Source organism: Phyllobates terribilis, unplaced genomic scaffold (genome assembly GCF_046119375.1).
Source record: "Phyllobates terribilis strain yellow unplaced genomic scaffold, ASM4611937v1 Scaffold_4__5_contigs__length_816908805, whole genome shotgun sequence".
Lineage (NCBI taxonomy): Eukaryota > Metazoa > Chordata > Amphibia > Anura > Dendrobatidae > Phyllobates > Phyllobates terribilis.
In genome coordinates, this window is record NW_027362764.1 from 246,116,636 (window position 1) to 246,143,801 (window position 27,166).

The 27,166-nt window shown below is 45.7% G+C and overlaps 1 protein-coding gene across 1 annotated transcript in view; it reads right to left on the minus strand.

Moving 5' to 3' along the window:
• Nucleotides 1-27,166, minus strand: part of VOPP1 (VOPP1 WW domain binding protein) — a 247,345-nt gene that overhangs the window by 81,999 nt on the left and 138,180 nt on the right. The window contains exon 2 of the mRNA XM_073678196.1: nt 19,754-19,812. Coding sequence (XP_073534297.1) covers nt 19,754-19,812 — 59 coding nt within the window. The remainder of the gene's footprint in view (nt 1-19,753; nt 19,813-27,166) is intronic.

Here is a 27,166-nt window from a genome sequence, read left to right on the forward strand (position 1 = left end):
AACCACCACCCCCTCCTGAAGGATAGGAATCGGGTCGTCCGTATTCCCGGCCCCAGGGAAACTACGAGATAAGGCATCCGCCTTTACATTTTTTGACCCAGGACGATATGTAATGACAAAATTAAACCTGGTAAAAAACAATGACCACCTAGCTTGTCTGGGATTCAGACGTTTCGCGGACTCCAGATATAACAGGTTCTTGTGATCGGTGATAACGGTGACCGGATGGACTGCCCCCTCCAACAAATGGCGCCACTCCTCAAAAGCTAACTTAATGGCCAAGAGTTCCCTATTGCCGACATCGTAATTCCTCTCAGCGGATGGCAATTTTTTAGAGAAAAAGGCGCACGGATGCCACTTACCAGGGGACGAACCTTGTGACAATACTGCTCCCACCCCTACCTCGGAAGCGTCTACCTCTACAATGAATGGCTGTGACGCATCAGGTTGAATGAGTATGGGTGCCGAGGCAAAACTTTTTTTCAAGGAGGAGAATGCTTGACAAGCCTTGTCAGACCACCTAGAAAAATCCGTCCCCTTTTTAGTCATGTCTGTGAGAGGCTTAACCATGGACGAGAAATTACGAATGAACTTCCGGTAATAATTAGCAAACCCCAGGAAACGTTGTAGTGCCTTAAGATTCTCTGGCCGATCCCACTCAAGAACTGCCCGCACTTTCCCAGGGTCCATACGAAAACCGGACGCTGAAACCAGGAAGCCTAAAAACTGGAGTTCCTGTACGGCGAACACACACTTTTCCCATTTGGCATACAGTTTATTATCCCGCAAGATCTGTAACACCTGCCTAACGTGCTCCTGATGAGACACCAGATCCGGCGAGTAAATTAAGATATCATCCAGATATATGACAACAAACTGTCCCACCAGGCGGCGAAAAATGTCATTAACAAAGTGTTGGAACACCGCCGGGGCATTAGTCAGACCGAATGGCATGACAAGGTTCTCATAATGCCCCTCCGGAGTGTTAAACGCCGTCTTCCACTCATCCCCCTCCTTCATCCTAATCAGATTGTACGCCCCCCTGAGATCCAACTTAGAGAACCATTTGGCGCCCACGATCTGATTAAAGAGATCGGGAATAAGTGGGAGCGGATACGGATCTCGGACCGTAATCCGATTAAGTTCACGGAAATCCAGGCAAGGGCGTAGGCCTCCATCTTTCTTCTTAACAAAGAAGAACCCCGCAGCCACCGGTGAAGATGAAGGTCTAATATGCCCCTTAGCCAGACTTTCTGAAATATAATCCTTCATGGCCTGCCTCTCAGGACCAGAAAGGTTATACAACCTAGCTTTAGGTAACTTGGCCTCAGGGAGCAGTTTTACAGAACAGTCATACTCGCGATGAGGAGGTAGTTCCTGACACCCTTTCTCCGAGAATACATCCTTAAAGTCCGCCAGAAATGGAGGTAAGACCCAAGGAGTAACCGCACCGATGACCGTGTTCATGCAGTTTTTATTACAGAATTTACTCCATTGGCTTATCTCTCTGGTTTGCCAATTAATAACCGGGTTATGCTTAGTTAACCAAGGAAGGCCCAACACTATAGGAGTGGGAAGACCCTCCAACACGTAGCAAGACAACAGTTCTTTATGTATCGCCCCCACTTGAAGTTTTACGTCATGCACAGCTTGCAAAAAACTTCCCTGACCGAGAGGCCTGGCATCGATCGAGAATATGGGGATGGGTTTAGCCAACTCACTCAATCGCATACCTTGAACCCGGGCAAACCGAGCATCAACCAGATTAGCCCCGGCCCCACTATCCAGAAGAACAGATATCCTCTCAGTTCTCGTACCCACCACCACCTCCGCCGGTACGAGAAACTGAGACGAACCTAGGGACGAAATACCTACTCCCAGATTGCCGTCCACCACACAACCTGGGATCAACAGTTTTCCGACGACTCTTCACTCTGCAAGGGACGGGATGGACACCCCCCAATAAAATGTCCCTTTCTCCCGCAGAAGAAACACCTTCCTGTCTTATGGCGCACCACCGGTCCCCTCCCCCGAAATGATGTCCCTCCTAATTGCATAGGCTCCTCTGGACTGACCAGGGTAACCACCATATGAGGGGACCTTGTAGGAGGTGGAGTCATCACAGGGGGTAGAGTTATCCCGCACCTCTCCCGAAGCCGTCTGTCAACGCGAATAGCAAGGGCCATAGCGGCTTCCAGTGACGCGGGAGAGTCATACTGTGCCAACACATCCTGTAATTTGTCGGATAAACCTTGACAAAACTGGCTCCTAAGAGCCGGGTCATTCCACTGGGTGTCCGTGGCCCACCTACGGAACTCCGAACAGAATTCCTCCGCCAGACGATCTCCCTGCTGAATCCTACGTAACTTAGACTCAGCAAGGGAGATCCGATCTGGGTCATCATATACGAGTCCCAGTGCAGCGAAAAACCTATCCACTGACTGGAGAGCCGGGGAGCCCGGGGGAAGAGAGAACGCCCAAGATTGTGGGTCCCCTTGTAGGAGCGAGATGACAATTCCCACCCTTTGTTCTTCACTCCCCGATGACCGAGGCCGCAGCCGAAAGTACAACTTGCATGCCTCCCGGAAAACAAAAAACTTGTCCCGCCCCCCAGTGAACCTGTCAGGGAGAGCTACTTTAGGTTCTGGTCCGGCTTGCTCCTGAGGATACAAAACCTTGGACCTAACGTCCGCCAGCTCCATGGACAAACTCTGCAACTGCTGAGCTAGACCGGCTACTGGATCCATGGTAGCTGGAGAAAATCTAAGGGGTCGGTGAAAATGTCAGGCTGTCTCTGTATACTGGAGGTAGGGGGCCTAAGCTGACCCTAAGCTGGGGCCCTGACTAATCCCTCAACCTGGAGGTACTGTTAAAGGTACAGAGGTCCAGGCCGCCAGCGTAACCCCTACCTCCTGAGGATCCCTGCACCTAAGTAATCTAGTCCTGAGAAGGACCCCGATCACAACAAAAGGGGACAAGTAATAATATGCCCACACACAGTACTTAGACGAACGAGACAATACAAGGGAAAAACCAAAACCACCTTGCATACAAAAACTACACAACTACAACAGAGGGAACACCAACGGGAAAGGAGATAAATGATAAAGCGAGGAAGGGAAAAAACGCTCCAAATACACTTATCTCTGAAACTCCAAATACCACGATCCGCTCTGTTAGTCTGCATGAAATGCTTTCACCGACACTTCCCTAACAGACCAGCAGGCATTTGAAGGAGTCTAACTACAGCAGCATTGATTGCAGCTGGGCGAGGCTGGACCTCGTCTAGCACAGAGAGAGAGAGAATTAACTCCCTCACTGCCGAAAAACACAAAGCACCAAAAGGTCAGCTGCGAGAAGTCAGGCTGTGTAATCGTGACGATCTTCGTGGCGACACACCCGTGACACCTGCTGTCTGCAAGAAAGAGATCCCGTATACAAAGAAAGGACTCAACTGAATTCATCCGGCTCTTTCACCCCAGGAACAAGCGGCGGCCGCCATCTGCGCCTGATCTGCGCAACCATGAGTGACTCATCAGCATGAACTGTTAGGGTTTAGCGTAGTTTGCTGTAACTAAGACACTGTAGCAGCTTGGCCCGACTAGCGGAAAGCCAGATAGGGGATTAGCTCAGAGTAATTTGTGAAAGTTGTTGTGCACTGTCTGTTCTGAGCTTTCTTTGCCATAGCTGGAGCATAGTTTGTGACTTGCTCCAGCTATATCTTCGTATGTTCATGTTGATAATATTGTTATTGTAAATATTGTTATTTTCATCTCCCGGCATATAATTCCTTTGTACATTATAAAGCCAGAGTTTTGTTTCAGTCTTTTCGTCTGCTGTCCCATACTTGAATCTGCCTTGCGGTGTTCTTTGTACATCGCTACAAGTGTACATGAAATTGGGGTCCCTTCTGGACCATGTGTGCTTTCAGGATGTGAACAGGTATTGATGTGTATGGCCAGGCTTCAAGTGATATAGGTCGGGCGCAGGTATATGCAATTGGGGTCTCTTTGGACCACACACGCTTTTAGATGTGAACACTTACTGAAGTGTAGGGCCATGTTTGTCTGTCCTTCATCTGCCACTCCTGTTAATGTCACCCATATTCCCCTACTTCTCCCTTTTTCCCATTTGGAATGACATCGTTGTGAGGGGGCGTGACTCACATGTGGATACATGTGACTCTGGTTTGGCTCCGCCCTCTTTTTCTACATCATGTGATAGCTCACAGTCGCATGACTGGATATACATGACTTTTGTTTGGCTCCGCTCCCCTTTCTTCCCACACAAGGGATGATGCATCCCTTTCACCTGAACAGAGGGTAAAGTGATTATGCGGCCTACATATATGCACACTGACTCACTGCTGACAGGGCCTGCCCTGATGAAGCGACAGGACCTGCCCTGATGAAGCCGCTTGGACGGCGATACGCGTGGGCCTCATGAAGACCTTGATAATTTATACCATTTGCTTTCCCCAATTGGTATTCCACTCGGTAATCTATTTTTCCTGTTTCACGTTGCATCTATGGGTATTTGATTTGACTTAGTCCCTTGGGATCAGGTCTCAGCTAGACTCAGTTGAGCCTGATTTATCACACATGGGTATACACCTACATGCCCTTATGTGTATCTGTACAGTTTGGGCATAATACTATCATCAGCTACCCTTCCCCAGGAATGCCTTGATTTGGGCTTATATGCATACATGTTTATTTTTGCAAATTTATGATTATTGTGCTTATATTTTGATTCTTACTTTTGCATTCATGCATGATATTATGGGGTTGCATTGGTTTTGATCCTGTATTTTCTGGCTCAATATTACTTGCAATTAGTGTTGAGCCACCCCCGTAGTGTTCGAGTTCGGTTCGGTTCGTCGAACACCTGTGTGTTCGCCGAACTGTTCGTCGAACTGTTCGTCGAACACCTTCGAACACCGTTAAAACCAATGGCAGGCAAACAAAAACACATAGAAACACATAGAAAACACCTTCAAAGGTGTCCAAAAGCTGACAAACTGCTCAGAAGACACAACTAACACATGGAAAAGTGACAAGTACATATAGTCATGCGAAAAGAAAAGAGGTGGAGGAGTAAAAGGAGAGGGAGACACAGATATAGGCATGTCATGCCCTTCTAAAATCCAAAAAGTGAGAAGCCGACACGTTCATTCCGCTCCTGCCCGTGCCACCTCCGTGTCGCCGGGTTTGTGCCAGAGCCGCGGTGAACCCTGACGGCCAGCCCCCCTCTTCCAATACTGGTGCCTGTCCGCTGGTGGGTCGAGCGAGCCCCCCTGTGGTGGAGGCAGCTCTAAGCTTTTTAATTTAAATTGTCTCTCTAATTTGAATGAATACACTTTAAATCCATTTACAAGGATCTATTGGAGGGCAAGTCTCATGCCAGCAGCCGCGTAATTCCAGCTCCAGTAGCGTCCACTAAAGCTGCTGCAGTTAAAAAGCTTTTATAAGAATCGAGCTCGGCTGTCCACCGCAAGGCATCCTACTGCCAGTCCCAGCCCCTATGCCTTGGGGTGCCTCCTGATGCTCTTCACTGAGTATCCCGTGGTCCCGAAGCATTTCCTTTGAAAAAATTAAGTGTCCAAACTACAGGTGGTGTAGCTTGCTTAACAGCCGTGATAATCCGCTGACTAGCAGACACTGCTACTAGGCACAAAGTATTTCCTGGGCTAGATGCAGTTAAAAATTTGTAATTAGATACTCTCGTTGGATGCTGAGAAAGCATTCCATAGAGTCTCCTGGCACGCCATATATGATTCTCTTAAAAAGCTTGGGGTAGGGGTCTAGGGGACCCTTTTATAGCCAAAATCACGGCCCTGTATCACAATACGTCACCTAGGCTGAAGATAAATGGAACTGTAGCACCCTGAGGGCTCGGTTGCTACAGAGGTATTGCACCTCACCCAGAGGTGTGATATCTCACTCTCAGGTAAGGATGGAGTGTGGATCAGGACCCGACACCTGCATGCATTACACCACATTGCCGTGGGGCAGGGCGACCAATATGCCTCTGAGATGGGCACGACAGTCCCTGTCCCTGGCTGGAGTGGGGGGGAGGGAACACTGAGGAAGGGGAACCCTGTAGTGCAGGAGCAGGGAGGAAGCAGTTCCTGGGTGCATTGAGAAGGGAGTATAAAAGGTGGGCACCATCTTAGTTCAGTGCAGAGAAGTCTGAGCAGAAGTGGCAGGGAGCAGGGGCTCTGCATGAGCTCTGCTCCGGAGGCGGGCCTAGTAACAGAGGCCCAGGCCTGGAAGAGGGAGAAGGAAGGAAGAGGAGCGGAGAAGGCTCCAGGAACGAGGAATGAAGAGATCCCCGGGGTGCGGACGGGCGAGTCGCCACCGCACGCCCGAATCCACCTGCGTGGAGGGGTCAGGCCAAAGGGGGAGACCGGTCCCCGAAACTAGTGGAGGCAGGAAACGACCCTCAGCTAGAAACCGGAGGCTGTGACATTTTATGTGGCGCAGCCCCTCGCTACACCCGCTAGGAAGGCACCACATAGGGTCAGGGAAACTGGCGCCAAGTTTACCAAGAGGAGGCCCGAGGCAGCCGGACAGAAGGGTTGGTAAGAAAGGCCAGACAAAGGACACACAAAGGGGGTCCTGTGAAGCGCTCCAAAGTTATCTGGGAGATGTCTGAGCCCCTCACCTGGTGAGCACAGTATGACGTGGGAAGCCGTTACCTGCAGACGTGGTCTGGATAATAAGAACTGTGAGTAAAGGCCCTGGACTGCATCACTGACTTCGTGTCGTTACTGCTGCTGCCCTGCACCATCACCCCCATCCTCCGCATACACTGCCCTGAGGCTATACTCCTCCCGTGGGGAGTTATGCTACGCTCTGCTGCACCCACAACACCAGCCTCAGCGGTCTGCCCTGCCTCGGCGGTTCACTCTGACCGCAATCCACGGGTGGCGTAGTCGGACATTTAAACATCAAAACCACATAAATAGTTCCGCCACTGGTTTGACCACCCTGAGCCACGGAACCGGGTCGCCGCCACGAAGACTACAACCACCAGCATCCACCAAAAAGGGTCCGGCTCCGGGTGTCCCAAGGCCCAGGGGGTGCATCAGAACATTTTCATCACCTTTCACAATCACCAATGGGACAAGGCAGGGATGTCCTCTGTCCCCTCTCTTATACATCCTAGTGACGGAGCACCTGCTCTCATCAATTCGCCATAATCCCAATATTAGGTGGATTGAGGTGGGAGGCACCGAGTACAAGTGCTCTCTATTTGCTGATGATGTCCTAGTATATATCACTCAATCACATATATCCATCCATGCTGTTATGGCTGAAATAGATCACTTTGTTACATGGTCAAATTTTAAAATCAATGCAGCGAAGTCTGAGGCCCTCGATGTCTCCCTCCCCAAATCCATATAGGATTCCATCCAGTCCAACTTTCCCTTTGCCTGGCCCTCACAGGGTATCAAATACTTAAGAATTCCTATTCATAGAGACCTCTCCCATCTATGTTATCTTAATTTTGGGCCCTTTATTGAACAACTCCATACAGACCACGGTCGGCAAGTTAGAACTGTAAGATTCACTACGTGAACCACTGGTGTTTTGTGGAAAAGCACATGTACACTGTTTTCCAAATTATTATGCAAAAAGTGTTTAGGAGTGATAAGGGAAGAATTTGTTTGTTTGTCAGTTAAACTCATTGATGGTGATGTGTGTCAGGGCTCTTTATATCACTGTAAGCAATTGCAGACACCTGTGCTAATTAGTTTGGCAGGTGTGTCCAATGAAAGGCAAGACTACTTAAGAAGGCTGTCTCACATTATTAAGCAGCCTACATTTTCTGCCAAAATGGGAAAGAAAAAGGATGTGTCGGCTGCTGAGAAGCAACAAATTGTGGAGTGTTTAGGTCAAGGCATGACTACAATCAACATTGTGCGATGATCAGGATGAAGTGTCTTGGCAATCAAGAAGTATGTAGCTGATTCACAGTACACACGTGTGCGTGCTGATAAGGGCAAATTGAGGACTCTTTCCTACAGGCAATTACGTCAGGCTAAAAGAGCAGCGGCAAAAAAGCCTTGTCATAGCAGCAGACAAGTTTTTGAAGCTGCTGGTGCCTCCAACGTCCCCCGAACAACAAGATGCAGGGTCCTTCAGAGGTTTGCAGCTGTGCATACGCCATCCTGTCGACCTCCTCTATCCACTTCACACAAGCAGAAACGGCTCCAGTGGGCCAAACATTACATGAAGACTGATTTCAAAACTGTTTTGTTCACGGATGAGTGCCGTGCAGCGCTCGATGGTCCAGATGGATGGAGTGGAGGATGGCTGGTTGATGGACACCCCACGCAAACACGGCTACAGTGCCAACAAGGAGGAGGTGGAGTAATGTTTTGGGCTGGAATCATGGGGAGAGAGATTGTCGGCCCCTTTAGGATCCCTGAAGGCGCTAAAGATGAACTCCATAATGTATGTGGATTTTCTCAAACAGCACTTCCTGCCATGGTTCAAGAAGAAGAACCGTGTATTTCACAGCAAGATCATTTTTTTGCATGATAATGCACCATCTCATGCTGCACATAAAACATCTGCATCTCTGGCTGATATGGGCATAAAAGGGGACAAACTTATGGTGTGACCCCCATGCTCCCCTGACCTCTACCCCATTCAGAACCTCTGGAGCATCATCAAAAGGAGTGTCTATGATGGCAGGAGGCAGTTCACATCTAAGCAACAGCTCTGGTAGGGTATTCTGTCCTCATGCAAAACAATTGAAGCAGAAACCATCCAAAACCTGACAAATTCAATGGACGAGAGAGTTCAGAAGCTCCTTTTGAACAAAGGGAAAATGTAACATCACCTAGAATAAAGTTTTGAGTTGAAAACTGTTTGATTTCAGTTTCTAATAACCTGCTAATGCTTATAATTTCAAAAATGACCATTTTTTTTGTCTTTATTAAAATGAAAAGGTTGATCGAAAAGTTTGGGGGATCTAAGAGTGTGGCAACCCAGTAGTCATGATTACTTCGAATTCTGACAATATGAGGGTCATGTTGCAGGTAGTGCAGTAAGAAGGCACTTATGTGTCTTGCGCATCTCGGAGCCCGAAAATTATTTTCCCGGCTAGATGCAGCTAAAAATTATTATTAATTTTAAATCTGGTGGAGCTTAGTATAGATGGCCTAATAGGATCAGTGCTGCACACTGCTACAAAGCCCAAATTATTTTCCAGTCAAGATACAGATAAACATGATTAGTAATTTTAAATCTGGTGGAGCTTATTATAGATGGCCTAATAGAATCAGTGCTGCACACTGCTACAAAGCCCAAATTATTTTCCAGCCAAGATACAGATAAACATGATTAGTAATTTGAAAGCTTAAAACGGTTGGTAGTGTGATTTTAACCAATCATCAAGCTTTTACTCTCCCCAGGATGACACAGGGGTAGAAAAGTCGTTTCGGATCCATGATTTGTTCATCTTTATGAACGTGAGTCTGTCTACATTATCAGTGGAGAGCCGCGTGCGCTTATCTGTCAGCATACCACCAGCAGCGCTGAACACACGTTCAGACAGAACGCTGGCTGCGGGGCATGACAAGATCTCCAAGGCGTAAGTGGCGAGCTCCGGCCATTTATCCAGATTGGAAGCCCAAAAAGAGCAAGGGTCCAGTGACACAGTCATGGCTTCAATGTTTACTTGGAGATACTCCTGTACCATCGTCTCTAGGCGTTGACTATGTGTCAGACTTCTTGTCTCCTGTGGCCTTGCAAAGGATGGGCTAAAAAAGTGGTGAAATGATTCCGCAAAATTGATGTTACCAGCAGATACTGTGGTTCTGTTACGGTTTGAGTGCTGAACACTTGACGGTCCCACGGTTGGCAAGTTGTAACTGTGAGATTCACTACGTGCACCACTGGTGTTTTGTGGAAAAGCACATGTAAGATTCTGCAACAGTCTCTGCTGATACTCCTGCATGCGTGCATCCCTTTCTATGGCAGGAATAATTTCTGCAAACTTACTTTTGTACCGGGGATCTAACAGTGTGGCAACCCAGTAGTCAGGATTATTTCTAATTCTCACAATTCGAGGGTCATGTTGCAGGTAGTGCAGCAAGAAGGCACTCATGTGTGTTGCGCATCCAGGAGCACCAAGTCCCTGTTGTGTTGGTGGCGAGGTAACAATCATGCTTCCTTCCTCTGTCCTCTCCCCCCAACCTCGCACAACAGAAATGTGATCAAGGTCTCCCTCATCTGATGAGTCTTCCATCAGTTCGTCCTCCACTTCTTCCTGGGCTCCTGCACCTTCCTCACTAGTTTGGCTGCTACCATGCACCCTGGTAAAACCATCTCCCCCACCCTCACATGCCTGCCGCCTTGGTGCTGCCGACCGTCTGGACCTTGCAGATGTTAGCCCTTCCGCATACAACTCCTCCTCCTCTACTTCTTCCACCTCCTCTTGTGCCACCACCTGACTCCGAATTCTGTTTAACATGTGCTCCAGCATGTAAATCACCGGAATAGTCATGCTGATAATGGCATCGTCAGCACTAAACATCTTCGTCGCCATTTCAAAACTGTGCAGAAGGGTGCATAGGTCCCTGATCTGAGACCACTCCTCCAGCGTGATTTGCCCCACCTCTGGATCTTGTTGGCCCAGGCTATACGTCAGAACGTATTGCACCACGGCTTGTCGGTGCTGCCACAGTCGCTGCAACATGTGCAGAGTTGAATTCCACCGGGTAGGCACATCGCATTTTAGCCGGTGAAGTGGCAGGCCCAACGACTTCTGTAGAGATGTAAGTCGCTGAGCTGCGGGATGCGAATGGCGGAAGTGAGCACACAGCGACCGTGCCCTCTGCAGAAGGCCATCTAGTCTGGGATAGTGGGCTAAAAATTGCTGGACAACCAGGTTCAACACGTGAGCCATACAAGGCACGTGTGTGACATTGCCCCGGCGAAGGGCCGCACCCAGGTTTGCAGCATTGTCGCACACGGCCTTCCCTGGTTTCAGGTCCAGTGGAGACAACCATTCATGAAATTGGTTCTCCAGAGCTGACCACAACTCCTCAGCTGTGTGACTCACATTTCCCAGACATTTCAAAGTAAAAACCGCCTGATGACATTGAGCCCTACTGCCAGCATAGTAAGGAGGTGTGCAGGATCCCTTCTGCGCAGTTAGAAAGCTTGTGGCATGACCAGACAGGCTTTGGGTGCAGGTGGAAGACCGAGAGGAGGTTGAGGAGGCAGAAGCAGTAGAGGAACTTTGACATAAAGAGGATTGACGCACAACTCGTGGGGACGGCAAGACTTGGACAGCAGCCCCTTGTCCTGCTGTCACCATAGTTACCCAGTGCCCAGTCAGCGACATGTAACGCCCCTGTCCATGCCTACTTGTCCAAGTGTCTGTGGTGAAATGCACCCTGTCACACACAGAGTTTCTCAAAGAAGCGGTGATGTTGTGTGCGACATGCTGGTGGAGCGCAGGCACACCATTCTTTGAGAAGTAGTGCCGACTGGGCATCTGGTACTGGGGCACTGCGACGGACATAAGGTCTCGAAAATCCTCTGTGTCCACCAGGCGGAAAGGCAGCATTTCTGTACCCAAGAGCTTGCAGATGGTGAAATTCAACCTCTTAGCTTTCTCATGGCTAGGAGGAAATGGTCTTTTACTTGTCCACATCTGAGGGACCGAGGGTTGGCTATTGTGCTTAGACGGGGTTGATAAGGGTGTCTCCGGAAAACTGCCGGTCTGTGAGGAAGATGCAGGCGGACATGTTAGGTTGCCTTGATCCAAAGGTGGTGCTATCGATGTCGGACAGCTCTCAACACCAGCTGGTGTTACCACCTCCAAAGAAAATGATGACCTGCCAATCACGCTGGCTGTTGCGGGTAAAGAGGTGGCCGGTCTGCGCCCCAAAACAGGTGTGACTGCTGTCCCCCCAGTCACAGAGGATGAAGAGGCCGCGGATGCACAAGATATGGCAGACGGTGGTTGGCCCGGCCGGCTAGGCCGCATTGTAGCACACTGAGCTTCCCACTGCAACTTATGCTTCATGTCCATGTGCCGGTTCATGCATGAAGTACTCAAACTATGTATTTTTTGGCCTCTACTTAGCTTTTGCTGACAAATGTTACAGATAACACGAGTTGGGTCATCTTTATCGATCTGAAAAAATGCCCAGGCTATGCAAGGCTTAGCACCCATGCGACCTGAAGAGCCACCACGACTTGTGGTGAGAGGCAGAGTTGTGTTTGAGGATGCAGTTGTTGACGTGCTTCCAGTACTACGTCTCTGTCCAGGAAGGCGCAACCTGACCTCGTCGTCACTAGCATCTTCCTCCACCTCCTCTGCTGACCTCATCTCTTGGCTGACTGTGGGTTGACAGTAAGTGGGATCTCCAACCTCATCATCATCACCCTGTGCGTTATCACACCCGTCGTCCTCAGAGCCAACCTGTTCCTGCCCTGACAAAAAACTAAAGTTGTCGCTCCAATCAGGTATTTGAGTCTCATCATCGTCTTCCTCATTGTCTCCACCAACAGGAGTTACAGTTTGGGAATGAAGGTCTACATTATGGTCAGAACCTTCTGCGTCTGGTCCTGGATCCGACTCATAAAGATTCTGGGCATCAGTGCAGATCATTTCCTCGTCTGGATTCACAGAAGCGCTGGAGTCGACCTCTGATTCCCAGGCTATAGTATGAGTAAACAGCTCTGCAGACTCAACCATCTGTTCTACCTCATACTCAGACGGGCAGCTGGAGATTTGGGAGCTGTGAGGAAGCAAGTGCGATTGGGGTGACACCTTTGAGGACTGGAGTATTTGTGATGTTGAAGTTGATGTGGAGGAGAGCCCACTTAAAGGAGCACTTGATATCCGTTGAAGCACCTGCTGTTTTTGTGCCTCATCTGGAATTTGTAGCGATTGGCGTGGCCGTAAGAAAGGGATCTTATCACATTGTCCGCTAAAAGAAGTAGACATTTTAGTTTGGCTGGAAGATGGTCTTTCTTCTGCAGATGTTACTGTTGCTTTAACACCTACCCCACGGACACAACCTTTTTTCCCCTTCCCAACACGCCTATTCCCCTTTCCACCAGCAGCAGGCCTTTTTCCACTCATTTTGGTGGTTAACTAATTCACAACTCTGGAGTTGTGTGCACAAAAAAACAATAGATGGGAACCGAGCAGAGCTGAGTGGCCAAACTGTGGTATTAGGCCAAATCTATTGGCTGGGTTAGATGCAGAAAAAAATTATATTCAATTTGCAACCTGATGGAGGTCAGTATAGATGGACTAATAGAACAAGTCCCACACACAGCTAGAAGCCCAAATATTTTTTCTGAGGTAGATGCAGAAAAAAATTGTATTCAGTTTGCAACCTGATGGAGGTCAGTATAGATGGACTAATATACAAAGTCCAACACACTGCTAGAAGCCCAAATATTTTTTCAGAGGTAGATGCAGAAAAAAAATATATTCAATTTGCAACCTGATGGAGGTCAGTATAGATGGACTAATAGAGAAAGTCCCACACACTGCTAGAAGGCCAAATATTTTTTCAGAGCTAGATGCAGAAAAAAATTATATTCAGTTTGCAACCTGATGGAGGTCAGTATTGATGGACTAATAGAACAAGTCCCACACACAGCTAGAAGGCCAAATATTTTTTCAGAGGTAGATGCAGATAAAATTTTTTTTTAATTTGCAACCTGATGGAGGTCAGTATAGATGGACTAATAGAGAAAGTCCCACACACTGCTAGAAGGCCAAATATTTTTTCAGAGCTAGATGCAGAAAAAAATTATATTCAGTTTGCAACCTGATGGAGGTCAGTATAGATGGACTAATAGAACAAGTCCTACACACAGCTAGAAGCCCAAATATTTTTTCAGAGCTAGATGCAGAAAAAAATTATATTCAGTTTGCAACCTGATGGAGGTCAGTATTGATGGACTAATAGAACAAGTCCCACACACAGCTAGAAGGCCAAATATTTTTTCAGAGGTAGATGCAGATAAAATTTTTTTTTAATTTGCAACCTGATGGAGGTCAGTATAGATGGACTAATAGAGAAAGTCCCACACACTGCTAGAAGGCCAAATATTTTTTCAGAGCTAGATGCAGAAAAAAATTATATTCAGTTTGCAACCTGATGGAGGTCAGTATAGATGGACTAATAGAACAAGCCCTACACACAGCTAGAAGCCCAAATATTTTTTCAGAGGTAGATGCAGAAAAAAATTATATTCAGTTTGCAACCTGATGGAGGTCTGTATAGGTGGACTAATAGAACAAGTCCCACACACAGCTAGAAGCCCAAATATTTTTTCAGAGGTAGATGCAGAAAAAAATTATATTCAGTTTGCAACCTGATGGAGGTCTGTATAGATGGATTAATAGAACAAGTCCCACACACAGCTAGAAGCCCAATATTTTTTCAGAGGTAGATGCAGAAAAAAAATATATTCAGTTTGCAACCTGATGGAGGTCAGTATAGATGGACTAATAGAGAAAGTCCCACACACTGCTAGAAGGCTAAATATTTTTTCAGAGCTAGATGCAGACAAAAAATTATTTTTAATTTGCAACCTGATGGAGGTCAGTATAGATGGACTAATAGAGAAAGTCCCACACACTGCTAGAAGGCCAAATATTTTTTCAGAGCTAGATGCAGATATAAATTATTTTTAATTTGCAACCTGATGGAGGTCAGTATAGATGTACTAATAGAGAAAGTCCCACACACTGCTAGAAGGCCAAATATTTTTTCAGAGCTAGATGCAGAAAAAAATTATATTCACTTTGCAACCTGATGGAGGTCAGTATAGATGGACTAATAGAACAAGTCCCACACACAGCTAGAAGCCCAAATATTTTTTCAGAGGTAGATGCAGAAAAAAATTATATTCAGTTTGCAACCTGATGGAGGTCTGTATAGATGGATTAATAGAACAAGTCCCACACACAGCTAGAAGCCCAATATTTTTTCAGAGGTAGATGCAGAAAAAAAATATATTCAGTTTGCAACCTGATGGAGGTCAGTATAGATGGACTAATAGAGAAAGTCCCACACACTGCTAGAAGGCCAAATATTTTTTCAGAGCTAGATGCAGGCAAAAAATTATTTTTAATTTGCAACCTGATGGAGGTCAGTATAGATGGACTAATAGAGAAAGTCCCACACACTGCTAGAAGGCCAAATATTTTTTCAGAGCTAGATGCAGATATAAATTATTTTTAATTTGCAACCTGATGGAGGTCAGTATAGATGGACTAATAGAGAAAGTCCCACACGCTGCTAGAAGGCCAAATATTTTTTCAGAGCTAGATGCAGAAAAAAATTATATTCAGTTTGCAACCTGATGGAGGTCAGTATAGATGGACTAATAGAACAAGTCCCACACACAGCTAGAAGGCCAAATATTTTTTCAGAGGTAGATGCAGATAAAAATTATTTTTAATTTGTAGCCTGATGGAGGTCAGTATAGATGGACTAATAGAGAAAGTCCCACACACTGCTAGAAGGCCAAATATTTTTTCAGAGCTAGATGCAGAAAAAAATTATATTCAGTTTGCAACCTGATGGAGGTCAGTATAGATGGACTAATAGAACAAGTCCCACACACAGCTAGAAGCCCAAATATTTTTTCAGAGGTAGATGCAGATAAAAATTATTTTTAATTTGCAACCTGATGGAGGTCAGTATAGATGGACTAATAGAGAAAGTCTCACACACTGCTAGAAGGCCAAATATTCTTTCAGAGCTAGATGCAGACAAAAAATGATTTTGAATTTGCAACCTGATGGAGGTCAGTATAGATGGACTAATAGAGAAAGTCCCACACACTGCTAGAAGGCCAAATATTTTTTCAGAGCTAGATGCAGAAAAAAATTATATTCAGTTTGCAACCTGATGGAGGTCAGTATAGATGGACTAATAGAACAAGTCCCACACACTGCTAGAAGCCCAAATATTTTTTCAGAGCTAGATGCAGAAAAAAATTATATTCAATTTGCAACCTGATGGAGGTCAGTATAGATGGACTAATAGAATGATGCTATGCCCAAAAGATTTTACTTCACTAGGTGCAGTAAAAAAATTGGTATTCTATACACAGGTGGTATATCTTGCAACACAGATAGGCTACTCCACTGACTAACACACTCTGCAATAGGCCAAAAAGGATTAGCTTTGCTAGATTCAGCCAAATGCTGTGAAAAAAACTTGCACAGCACTGGCACAGACCTGCCTGGCAAAAACTGATAGGAACTGATGTAACCTAGTCCTGAAAAGGACTGCAATTACAATTAGTCTTTACTCCCACAATCTATCTATTTAAGAGCACAGACCTGCCTGACAAAAGTCGTAGGAAATGCTGTAACCTAGTCCTTAAAAGGACTGCAATCACAACTATTCCCTACTCCCAAGCTATCTGTAGATTTGTGCGAAAATTGGCTTGAAATTAACAAGGTATAGCGCACACAGCAACAGCGGTGCCGTCTAACACGCAGCTGCAGCAGTGAGAAAATGGTGGCGACGGGGAAAATGGCTTGGTCTTATAGGGCAAGGACATGTGACATACACTGCCAATGACACATGCCCTTGCTTGTGTGAAAAAAAGCACTTCGCTCCGTGTGTGCGCTGCTGATAGGCTGACAGATTGCACCTCCCCACTGCAAATGCGGGAAAGAGAAAAAAAAATGGAGATCTTCATTGTTCCTGCAGAGATCCATCCCCTGCCCCTCCCCCCACCCCGCTGTACACTCAAACTGCGTATTAACATTAATTTACATCATTACTGAGAAAAAATCCAGTTATGATTTTGGTGCACGAACAGTTATCGAACATAACCTCGAACAGCCGACTTTTTCTCAAATCGTTCGTGTTCGCCGACCGGCTCGAACACCGCCCAAAACAGCTCGAATTTGAGATTGGCGAACAGTTCGAGTCGAACAACGCTCATCTCTACTTGCAATAACTATTTTTTGCATATGGTCTACATTATGGTCTGTGGTCTCTGTTTTTAATTGTTTTTAGTGTTTTTTGGTGTGCAATAAAATGTGTTAAAATTTCTTGATATTTAAGGTCTGCTACTTGATGTGCATATCCTTTTTGCATTGTTTATTTCCTTCTCCCCTTCATTGTTGCCATATACAATGCAGGAAATTGCACGCATCCTTATATAAATTGGTATATGGTGCACCCCTCTTATACTTAACACAGAATTGTGAGTGTGACATCAGTGTTCAACTGTGTTAGGGTGTAGAGCAGGTTTCTTTAGATAGGGCGCTGTAGCAGCGTAGACCGATTATCAAAAGCCAGATAGGGAAGAGAGTAGTTTGAAGAAATTGTTTAAATTGTTTGTATTGTACTTGGTATTGCCATAGCTGGAGTACAGCTTGTGTGACATATTCCAGCTATTTCTCTTTGTATCTAAATATTGCTGTTATCATTATAAGAACCGTTAGTTTTATTCTCTGCCATATAATCCTCTGTCTTTCAATAAGGCCGGTGTTTTGTTTCTGCCTCATCGTCTACTGTACTGTATTTGAGTCCTGTCCGGCGGTGTCATTTAGTCATCCCTCCATTGCCATCATTTTCTAAATTAACTATTTTTTCAACAAGATGGAAATGAGGAGAAAACTGTTTTTTTCATGAACAAAGAAGAGCGGATCTTTTGAAATCTGAATTCGCCAACGTCGTCTAATTTTCCCAGAAAATTCTATTTGCGGCGAATAAATTCTCTCAAATCTCAATATTGGAAAACTTGTAATTCCTTGGAAAATACATGGGGTTGAAAGGAAAGAGAGAGAGAGGATCCCTCTGATCATAAGAGCTTACACTCTACAGGAGAGAGTGAGAGAGAAATAAAGAGAGAGGACCATGCTGACCTAAGGGCTTACACACTACAGGAGAGAGAGAGAGAAAAAAAGAGAGAGGACCATGCTGACCATAAGGGCTTACACACTACAGGAGAGAGTGAGAGAGAGAAATAAAGAGAGAGGACCATGCTGACCATAAGGGCTTACACACTACATGAGAGAGTGAGAGAGAGAAATAAAGAGAGAGGACCATGCTGACCATAAGGGCTTACACACTACAGGAGAGAGTGAGAGAGAGAGAGAAATAAAGAGAGAGGACCATGCTGACCATAAGGGCTTACACACTACAGGAGAGAGTGAGAGAGAGAAATAAAGAGAGAGGACCATGCTGACCATAAGGGCTTACACACTACATGAGAGAGTGAGAGAGAGAAATAAAGAGAGAGGACCATGCTGACCATAAGAGCTTACACACTAAAGGAGAGAGTGAGAGAGAGAAATAAAGAGAGAGGACCATGCTGACCATAAGGGCTTACACACTACAGGAGAGAGTGAGAGAGAGAAATAAAGAGAGAGGACCATGCTGACCATAAGGGCTTACACACTACAGGAGAGAGTGAGAGAGAGAAATAAAGAGAGAGGACCATGCTGACCATAAGGGCTTACACACTACAGGAGAGAGTGAGAGAGAGAGAAATAAAGAGAGAGGACCATGCTGACCAAAGGGCTTACACACTACAGGAGAGAGTGAGAGAGAGAAATAAAGAGAGAGGACCATGCTGACCATAAGGGTTTACACACTATAGTAGAGAGTGAGAGAGAGAAATAAAGAGAGAGGACCATGCTGACCATAAGGGCTTACACACTACAGGAGAGAGTGAGAGAGAGAGAGAAATAAAGAGAGAGGACCATGCTGACCATAAGGGCTTACACACTACAGGAGAGAGTGAGAGAGAAATAAAGAGAGAGGACCATGCTGACCATAAGGGCTTACACTCTACAGGAGAGAGTGAGAGAGAGAAATAAAGAGAGAGGACCATGCTGACCATAAGGGCTTACACACTACAGTAGAGAGTGAGAGAGAGAAATAAAGGGAGAGGACCATGCTGACCATAAGGGCTTACACACTACAGGAGAGAGGGAGAGAGAGAAATAAAGAGAGAGGACCATGCTGACCATAAGGGCTTACACACTACAGTAGAGAGGACTCCACTAACTATAAGAGCTCACATTCTACAGGCGAGAGAAACTTAGGGCGTACACAGGCGGCTGTATTTCTCGTGTGAGGATCGCATCGCAGTGCACGGACTGTCTGCTCTCCTGACCTGAGCTTGACAGCGTGATGTATTTCTATGCAGCTCTCACGCTCAGGTGAGGAGAGCCCGCGGTCAGTCCGAGGATTGCAATGCTCATCTCTAGTTGTGAATAAAATATGGCGATAGCATTTTTCCAAATCATTCTATTCTTGTTTTCTGTATATTTTACACAACCTACCAATTTCTTTGGAATTTAGGTTGTATTTACAGTATATATTATATGGATTCAATGTGACACAGAAATGCAGGGAGGGATATATATGCTTTGATGACGTTTATACTGTATATACACACATATATACAGTATATATATGTTTTGTACTGTATACACATACATACGCTGTGACCTGTGCAGCGATTATTGAGTGAGGTGGTGCATGCCAATCTCTGCACAGATCACAGAGCATACAGTATATATAAAACTCTCCCATAGAGGGCAATGAACATCTCCATATTATTGCTGTCTATAGTCCATGTGGCTGCTGCCAAACATATCTATAAATAAAAAAAATGTTCAGGATATGGTTTTAATGAGTAAAAAATGCAGGTGATACAATGCTTTAACTTTCAGTCAACACATAATGGAAATATAAATGTGGAAACACAGTAATACTTACATGTAATATGTGGGATATAATCCTTCAAAGTACCAGCAGTGTTTTTTGGCTTCAGTGCACTGAAAAACAGAACAGACCAATTCAGTGAACATAATGTCATACAATTTAAATAATAAAAATATGGGAGGAAGAGAAACCAATCACAAACTAAAATGTTTTTATACAAATGCACAAAGCATGGGCAACAAACAAGGAGAATTGGAACTACTAATGCAGGAAAAGAAATATGATGTCATTGGAATCACTGAAACTTGGTGGGACGATACACATGATTGGAATAAAAGGCTAAAAGGATACAACTTATTTGCAAGAAACAGACTTGATAAACGAGGAGGAGGTGTTGCATTGTATGTTAGAAAAGCGTATATCTGCACAGAGATTGAATCAGAGACTGGGAGTTCTGTGGAAACTGTTTGGGTAAGAATACAAGGAGAGAACAACGGAAAGGACACCATTGTAGGCATTTACTACAGGCCACCTGGGCAAGCTGAAGATATGGATGAACTCTTTATGTATCAAATGACCAAGTTCTCCAAAAAATATGACGTAGTGGTCATGGGAGATTTCAACTATCCAGACATTTGTTAGGAATCTCTCTCAAGTAAAATTAACAGGTCAAGCAAATTCTTATCATCTCTTGCTGACAACTTTATCTTCCAAAAGGTAGGGGAGAAAACAAGGGGATCTGCTACTTTGGATCTAATCCTTATAAACAGGGAGGAAATGGTTGAGGAGGTAAAGGTGGCTGGGACCCTAGGAGGCAGCGATCATGCTATTATAGAATTTTGGATAACTAGAGGAGGAAGACATGTGAAGACTCAAACTTCAAGGTTAGATTTTAGAAAGGCAGATTTTAAGAGACTCAGAAAGAGAATAGGAGGGATCCAATGGCTGGATGTCCTTAAGGACAAAAATGTCCAGGAAGGATGGGAAATTTTTAAAAATGAGATTCTCAAAGCACAATCGTTAACAATCCCGAAAAGTAGGAAGAATGGGAAGCATTTAAGGAAACCAGGATGGATGAACACAGAACTTAAACACATGCTAAAAAGAAAGAAAGAAATGTTTATTAAATGGAAAGAGGGAGGCATATCTAAAGAAGATTATAATGCAGTCTGCAGATCCTGCAGGGCACGTATCAGGTTAGCTAAAGCTGACAATGAATTAAGGCTTGCAAGAGATGTCAAAAGCAATAAAAAAGGATTTTGGGGGTATGTCAAAAGTAAAAGAAAAATCAAAGATGCTATAGGATTTTTACAGGATGAAAATGGAGAAATGGTAAGAGAGGATGTTGAGAAGGCCGAACTTTTTAATTCCTATTTTGCATCTGTTTTCTCTCAGAAAGAAAATGTAACATCAACTGATCTTCACTGTCCTTTTAAAGGAATAGAGGAATCCAAGTTATCTGTAAACAGAAAGATTGTGAGGGAATATTTAGCTAACATAAATGAGTTCAAGTCTCCAGGTCCAGATGAATTACACCCCAGAGTACTGAAGGAGATCGTAGAAGAAATTTTAGAACCACTCTCCATAATCTTTGAAAATTCTTGGAGAACAGGAGAAGTCCCAGAAGACTGGAGAAGAGCAAATGTTGTTCCTATCTTCAAAAAGGGGAAGAAGGTGGACCCAGGGAACTATAGGCCGGTGAGTCTGACTTCTATACCAGGAAAGATCTTTGAACAAATTATTAAACAACATGTATGTAAGTACATGGATAAGAATGAAGTGATTAACCAGAGTCAGCATGGGTTTGTAACTAACAAGTCATGTCAGACTAACTTAATTTCCTTCTATGACAGAATCACTGACTGGGTGGATCAGGGAAATGCTGTAGATATAGTATATCTTGACTTCAGCAAAGCATTTGACAAAGTATCTCACACCATCCTTATTGAAAAAATGACCAAGTATGCAATGGACCAGGCAACTGTTAGGTGGATTCATAACTGGCTTAGTGATCGGACTCAAAGGGTGGTTGTAAATGACTTCACATCCAGCTGGATGAATGTCTCAAGTGGGGTACCACAGGGCTCCGTCCTGGGACCTGTATTGTTCAACATCTTTATCAATGATTTAGATGAAGGAATTGAGGGTAAACTGATTAAATTTGCTGATGACACAAAGCTAGGAGGGATAGCTAATACTAGAGAAGAGAGAGAGAGGATTCAAAAAGACCTAAATAAACTGGAGCAGTGGGCAGCAACCAACAGAATGGTTTTTAACAGGGAAAAATGCAAAGTACTACATCTGGGCAATAAAAATGAAAAAAGCATATACAGAATGGGAGGAATAGAGCTAAGCAACAGTACATGTGAAAAAGACTTAGGTATACTAATAGATCATAGACTGAACATGAGTCAACAGTGTGATAGAGCAGCAAAAAAGGCAAATACAATTCTGGGATGTATTAACAGAAGCATACAGTCTAGATCATGTGAAGTCATTATTAGTGTTGAGCCACCCCCGTAGTGTTCGAGTTCGGTTCAGTTCGTCGAACACCCGTGTGTTCGCCGAACTGTTCGTCGAACTGTTCGTCGAACACCTTCGAACACCGTTAAAACCAATGGCAGGCAAACAAAAACACATAGAAACACATAGAAAACACCTTCAAAGGTGTCCAAAAGCTGACAAACTGCTCAGAAGACACAACTAACACATGGAAAAGTGACAAGTACATATAGTCATGCGAAAAGAAAAGAGGTGGAGGAGTAAAAGGAGGGGGAGACACAGATATAGGCATGTCATGCCCTTCTAAAATCCAAAAAGTGAGAAGCCGACACGTTCAGTCCGCTCCTGCCCGTGCCACCTCCGTGTCGCCGGGTTTGTGCCAGAGCCGCGGTGAACCCTGACGGCCAGCCCCCCTCTCCCAATACTGGTGCCTGTCCGCTGGTGGGTCGAGCGAGCCCCCCTGTGGTGGAGGCAGCTCTAAGCTTTTTAATTTAAATTGTCTCTCTAATTTGAATAAATACACTTTAAATCCATTTACAAGGATCTATTGGAGGGCAAGTCTCATGCCAGCAGCCGCGTAATTCCAGCTCCAGTAGCGTCCGCTAAAGCTGCTGCAGTTAAAAAGCTTTTATAAGGATCGAGCTCGGCTGTCCACCGCAAGGCATCCTACTGCCAGTCCGAGCCCCTATGCCTTGGGGTGCCTCCTGATGCTCTTCACTGAGTATCCCGTGGTCCCGAAGCATTTCCTTTGAAAAAATGAAGTGTCCAAACTACAGGTGGTGTAGCTTGCTTAACAGCCGGGATAATCCGCTGACTAGCAGACCCTGCTACTAGGCACAAAGTATTTCCTGGGCTAGATGCAGTTAAAAATTTGTAATTAGATACTCTCGTTGGATGCTGAGAAAGCATTCCATAGAGTCTCCTGGCACGCCATATATGATTCTCTTAAAAAGCTTGGGGTAGGGGTCTAGGGGACCCTTTTATAGCCAAAATCACGGCCCTGTATCGCAATACGTCACCTAGGCTGAAGATAAATGGAACTGTAGCACCCTGAGGGCTCGGTTGCTACAGAGGTATTGCACCTGACCCAGAGGTGTGATATCTCACTCTCAGGTAAGGATGTAGTGTGGATCAGGACCCGACACCTACATGCATTACACCACATTGCCATGGGGCAGGGCGACCAATATGCCCCTGAGATGGGCACGACAGTCCCTGTCCCTGGCTGGAGTGGGGGGAGGGAACACTGAGGAAGTGGAACCCTGTAGTGCAGGAGCAGGGAGGAAGCAGTTCCTGGGTGCATTGAGAAGGGAGTATAAAAGGTGGGCACCATCTTAGTTCAGTGCAGAGAAGTCTGAGCAGAAGTGGCAGGGAGCAGGGGCTCTGCATGAGCTCTGCTCCGGAGGCGGGCCTAGTAACAGAGGCCCAGGCCTGGAAGAGGGAGAAGGAAGGAAGAGGAGTGGAGAAGGCTCCAGGAACGAGGAACGAAGGGATCTCAGGGGTGCGGACGGGCGAGTCGCCACCGCACGCCCGAATCCACCTGCGTGGAGGGGTCAGGCCAAAGGGGGAGACCGGTCCCCGAAACTAGTGGAGGCAGGAAACGACCCTCAGCTAGAAACAGGAGGCTGTGACATTTTATGTGGCGCAGCCCCTCGCTACACCCGCTAGGAAGGCACCACATAGGGTCAGGGAAACTGGCGCCAAGTTTACCAAGAGGAGGCCCGAGGCAGCCGGACAGAAGGGTTGGTAAGAAAGGCCAGACAAAGGACACACAAAGGGGGTCCTGTGAAGCACTCCAAAGTTATCTGGGAGTTGTCTGAGCCCCTCACCTGGTGAGCACAGTACTACGTGGGCAGCCGTTACCTGCAGACGTGGTCTGGATAATAAGAACTGTGAGTAAAGGCCCTGGACTGCATCACTGACTCCGTGTCATTACTGCTGCTGCCCTGCACCATCACCCCCATCCTCCGCATACACTGCCCTGAGGCTATACTCCTCCCGTGGGGAGTTATGCTACGCTCTGCTGCACCCACAACACCAGCCTCAGCGGTCTGCCCTGGAGCGGCGGTTCACTCTGACCGCAATCCACGGGTGGCGTAGTCGGACATTTAAACATCAAAACCACATAAATAGTTCCGCCACTGGTTTGACCGCCCTGAGCCACGGAACCGGGTTGCCGCCACGGAGACTACAACCACCAGCATCCACCAAAAAGGGTCCGGCTCCGGGTGTCCCAAGGCCCAGGGGGCGCGTCAGAACATTTTCATCACTTTTCACAATCACCAATGGGACAAGGCAGGGATGTTCTCTGTCCCCTCTCTTATACATCCTAGTGACGGAGCACCTGCTCTCATCAATTCGCCATAACCCCAATATTAGGTGGATTGAGGTGGGAGGCACCGAGTACAAGTGCTCTCTATTTGCTGATGATGTCCTAGTATATATCACTCAATCACATATATCCATCCATGCTGTTATGGCTGAAATAGATCACTTTGTTACATGGTCAAATTTTAAAATCAATGCAGCGAAGTCTGAGGCCCTCGATGTCTCCCTCCCCAAATCCATATAGGATTCCATCCAGTCCAACTTTCCCTTTGCCTGGCCCTCACAGGGTATCAAATACTTAGGAATTCCTATTCATAGAGACCTCTCCCATCTATGTTATCTTAATTTTGGGCCCTTTATTGAACAACTCCATACAGACCACGGTTGGCAAGTTAGAACTGTAAGATTCACTACGTGAACCACTGGTGTTTTGTGGAAAAGCACATGTACACTGTGTTCCAAATTATTATGCAAAAAGTGTTTAGGAGTGATAAGGGAAGAATTTCTTTGTTTGTCAGTTAAACTCATTGATGGTGATGTGTGTCAGGGCTCTTTATATCACTGTAAGCAATTGCAGACACCTGTGCTAATTAGTTTGGCAGGTGTGTCCAATGAAAGGCAAGACTACTTAAGAAGGCTGTCTCACATTATTAAGCAGCCTACATTTTCTGCCAAAATGGGAAAGAAAAAGGATGTGTCGGCTGCTGAGAAGCAACAAATTGTGGAGTGTTTAGGTCAAGGCATGACTACAATCAACATTGTGCGATGATCAGGATGAAGTGTCTTGGCAATCAAGAAGTATGTAGCTGATTCACAGTACACACGTGTGCGTGCTGATAAGGGCAAATTGAGGACTCTTTCCTACAGGCAATTACGTCAGGTTGAAAGAGCAGCGGCAAAAAAGCCTTGTCATAGCAGCAGACAAGATTTTGAAGCTGCTTGTGCCTCCAACGTCCCCCGAACAACAAGATGCAGGGTCCTTCAGAGGTTTGCAGCTGTGCATACGCCATCCTGTCGACCTCCTCTATCCACTTCACACAAGCAGAAACGGCTCCAGTGGGCCAAACATTACATGAAGACTGATTTCAAAACAGTTTTGTTCACGGATGAGTGCCGTGCAGCGCTCGATGGTCCAGATGGATGGAGTGGAGGATGGCTGGTTGATGGACACCCCACGCAAACACGGCTACAGCGCCAACAAGGAGGAGGTGGAGTAATGTTTTGGGCTGGAATCATGGGGAGAGAGATTGTCGGCCCCTTTAGGATCCCTGAAGGTGCTAAAGATGAACTCCATAATGTATGTGGATTTTCTCAAACAGCACTTCCTGCCATGGTTCAAGAAGAAGAACCGTGTATTTCACAGCAAGATCATTTTTCTGCATGATAATGCACCATCTCATGCTGCACATAAAACATCTGCATCTCTGGCTGATATGGGCATAAAAGGGGACAAACTTATGGTGTGACCCCCATGCTCCCCTGACCTCTACCCCATTCAGAACCTTTGGAGCATCATTAAAAGGAGTGTCTATGATGGCGGGAGGCAGTTCACATCTAAGCAACAGCTCTGGGAGGGTATTCTGTCCTCATGCAAAACAATTGAAGCAGAAACCATCCAAAACCTGACAAATTCAATGGACGAGAGAGTTCAGAAGCTCCTTTCGAACAAGGGGTCCTATGTGAAAATGTAACATCACCTAGAATAAAGTTTTGAGTTGAAAACTGTTTGATTTCAGTTTCTAACAACCTGCTAATGCTTATAATTTCAAAAATGACCATTTTTTTGGTCTTTATTAAAATGAAAAGGTTGATCGAAAAGTTTGGGGGATCTAAGAGTGTGGCAACCCAGTAGTCATGATTACTTCGAATTCTGACAATATGAGGGTCATGCTGCAGGTAGTGCAGCAAGAAGGCACTTATGTGTCTTGCGCATCTCGGAGCCCCAAAATTATTTTCCGGGCTAGATGCAGCTAAAAATTATTATTAATTTTAAATCTGGTGAAGCTTTAGTATAGATGGCCTAATAGGATCAGTGCTGCACACTGCTACAAAGCCCAAATTATTTTCCAGTCAAGATACAGATAAACATGATTAGTAATTTTAAATCTGGTGGAGCTTATTATAGATGGCCTAATAGAATCAGTGCTGCACACTGCTACAAAGCCCAAATTATTTTCCAGCCAAGATACAGATAAACATGATTAGTAATTTGAAAGCTTAAAACGGTTGGTAGGGTGATTCTACACAGGGGTAGAAAAGTCGTTTCGGATCCATGATTTGTTCATCTTTATGAACGTGAGTCTGTCTACATTATCAGTGGAGAGCCGCGTGCGCTTATCTGTCAGCACACCACCAGCAGCGCTGAACACACGTTCAGACAGAACGCTGGCTGCGGGGCATGACAAGATCTCCAAGGCGTAAGTGGCTAGCTCCGGCCATTTATCCAGATTGGAAGCCCAAAAAGAGCAAGGGTCCAGTGACACAGTCGTGGCTTCAATGTTTACTTGGAGATACTCCTGTACCATCGTCTCTAGGCGTTGACTATGTGTCAGACTTCTTGTCTCCTGTGGCCTTGCAAAGGATGGGCTAAAAAAGTGGTGAAATGATTCCGCAAAATTGATGTTACCACCAGATACT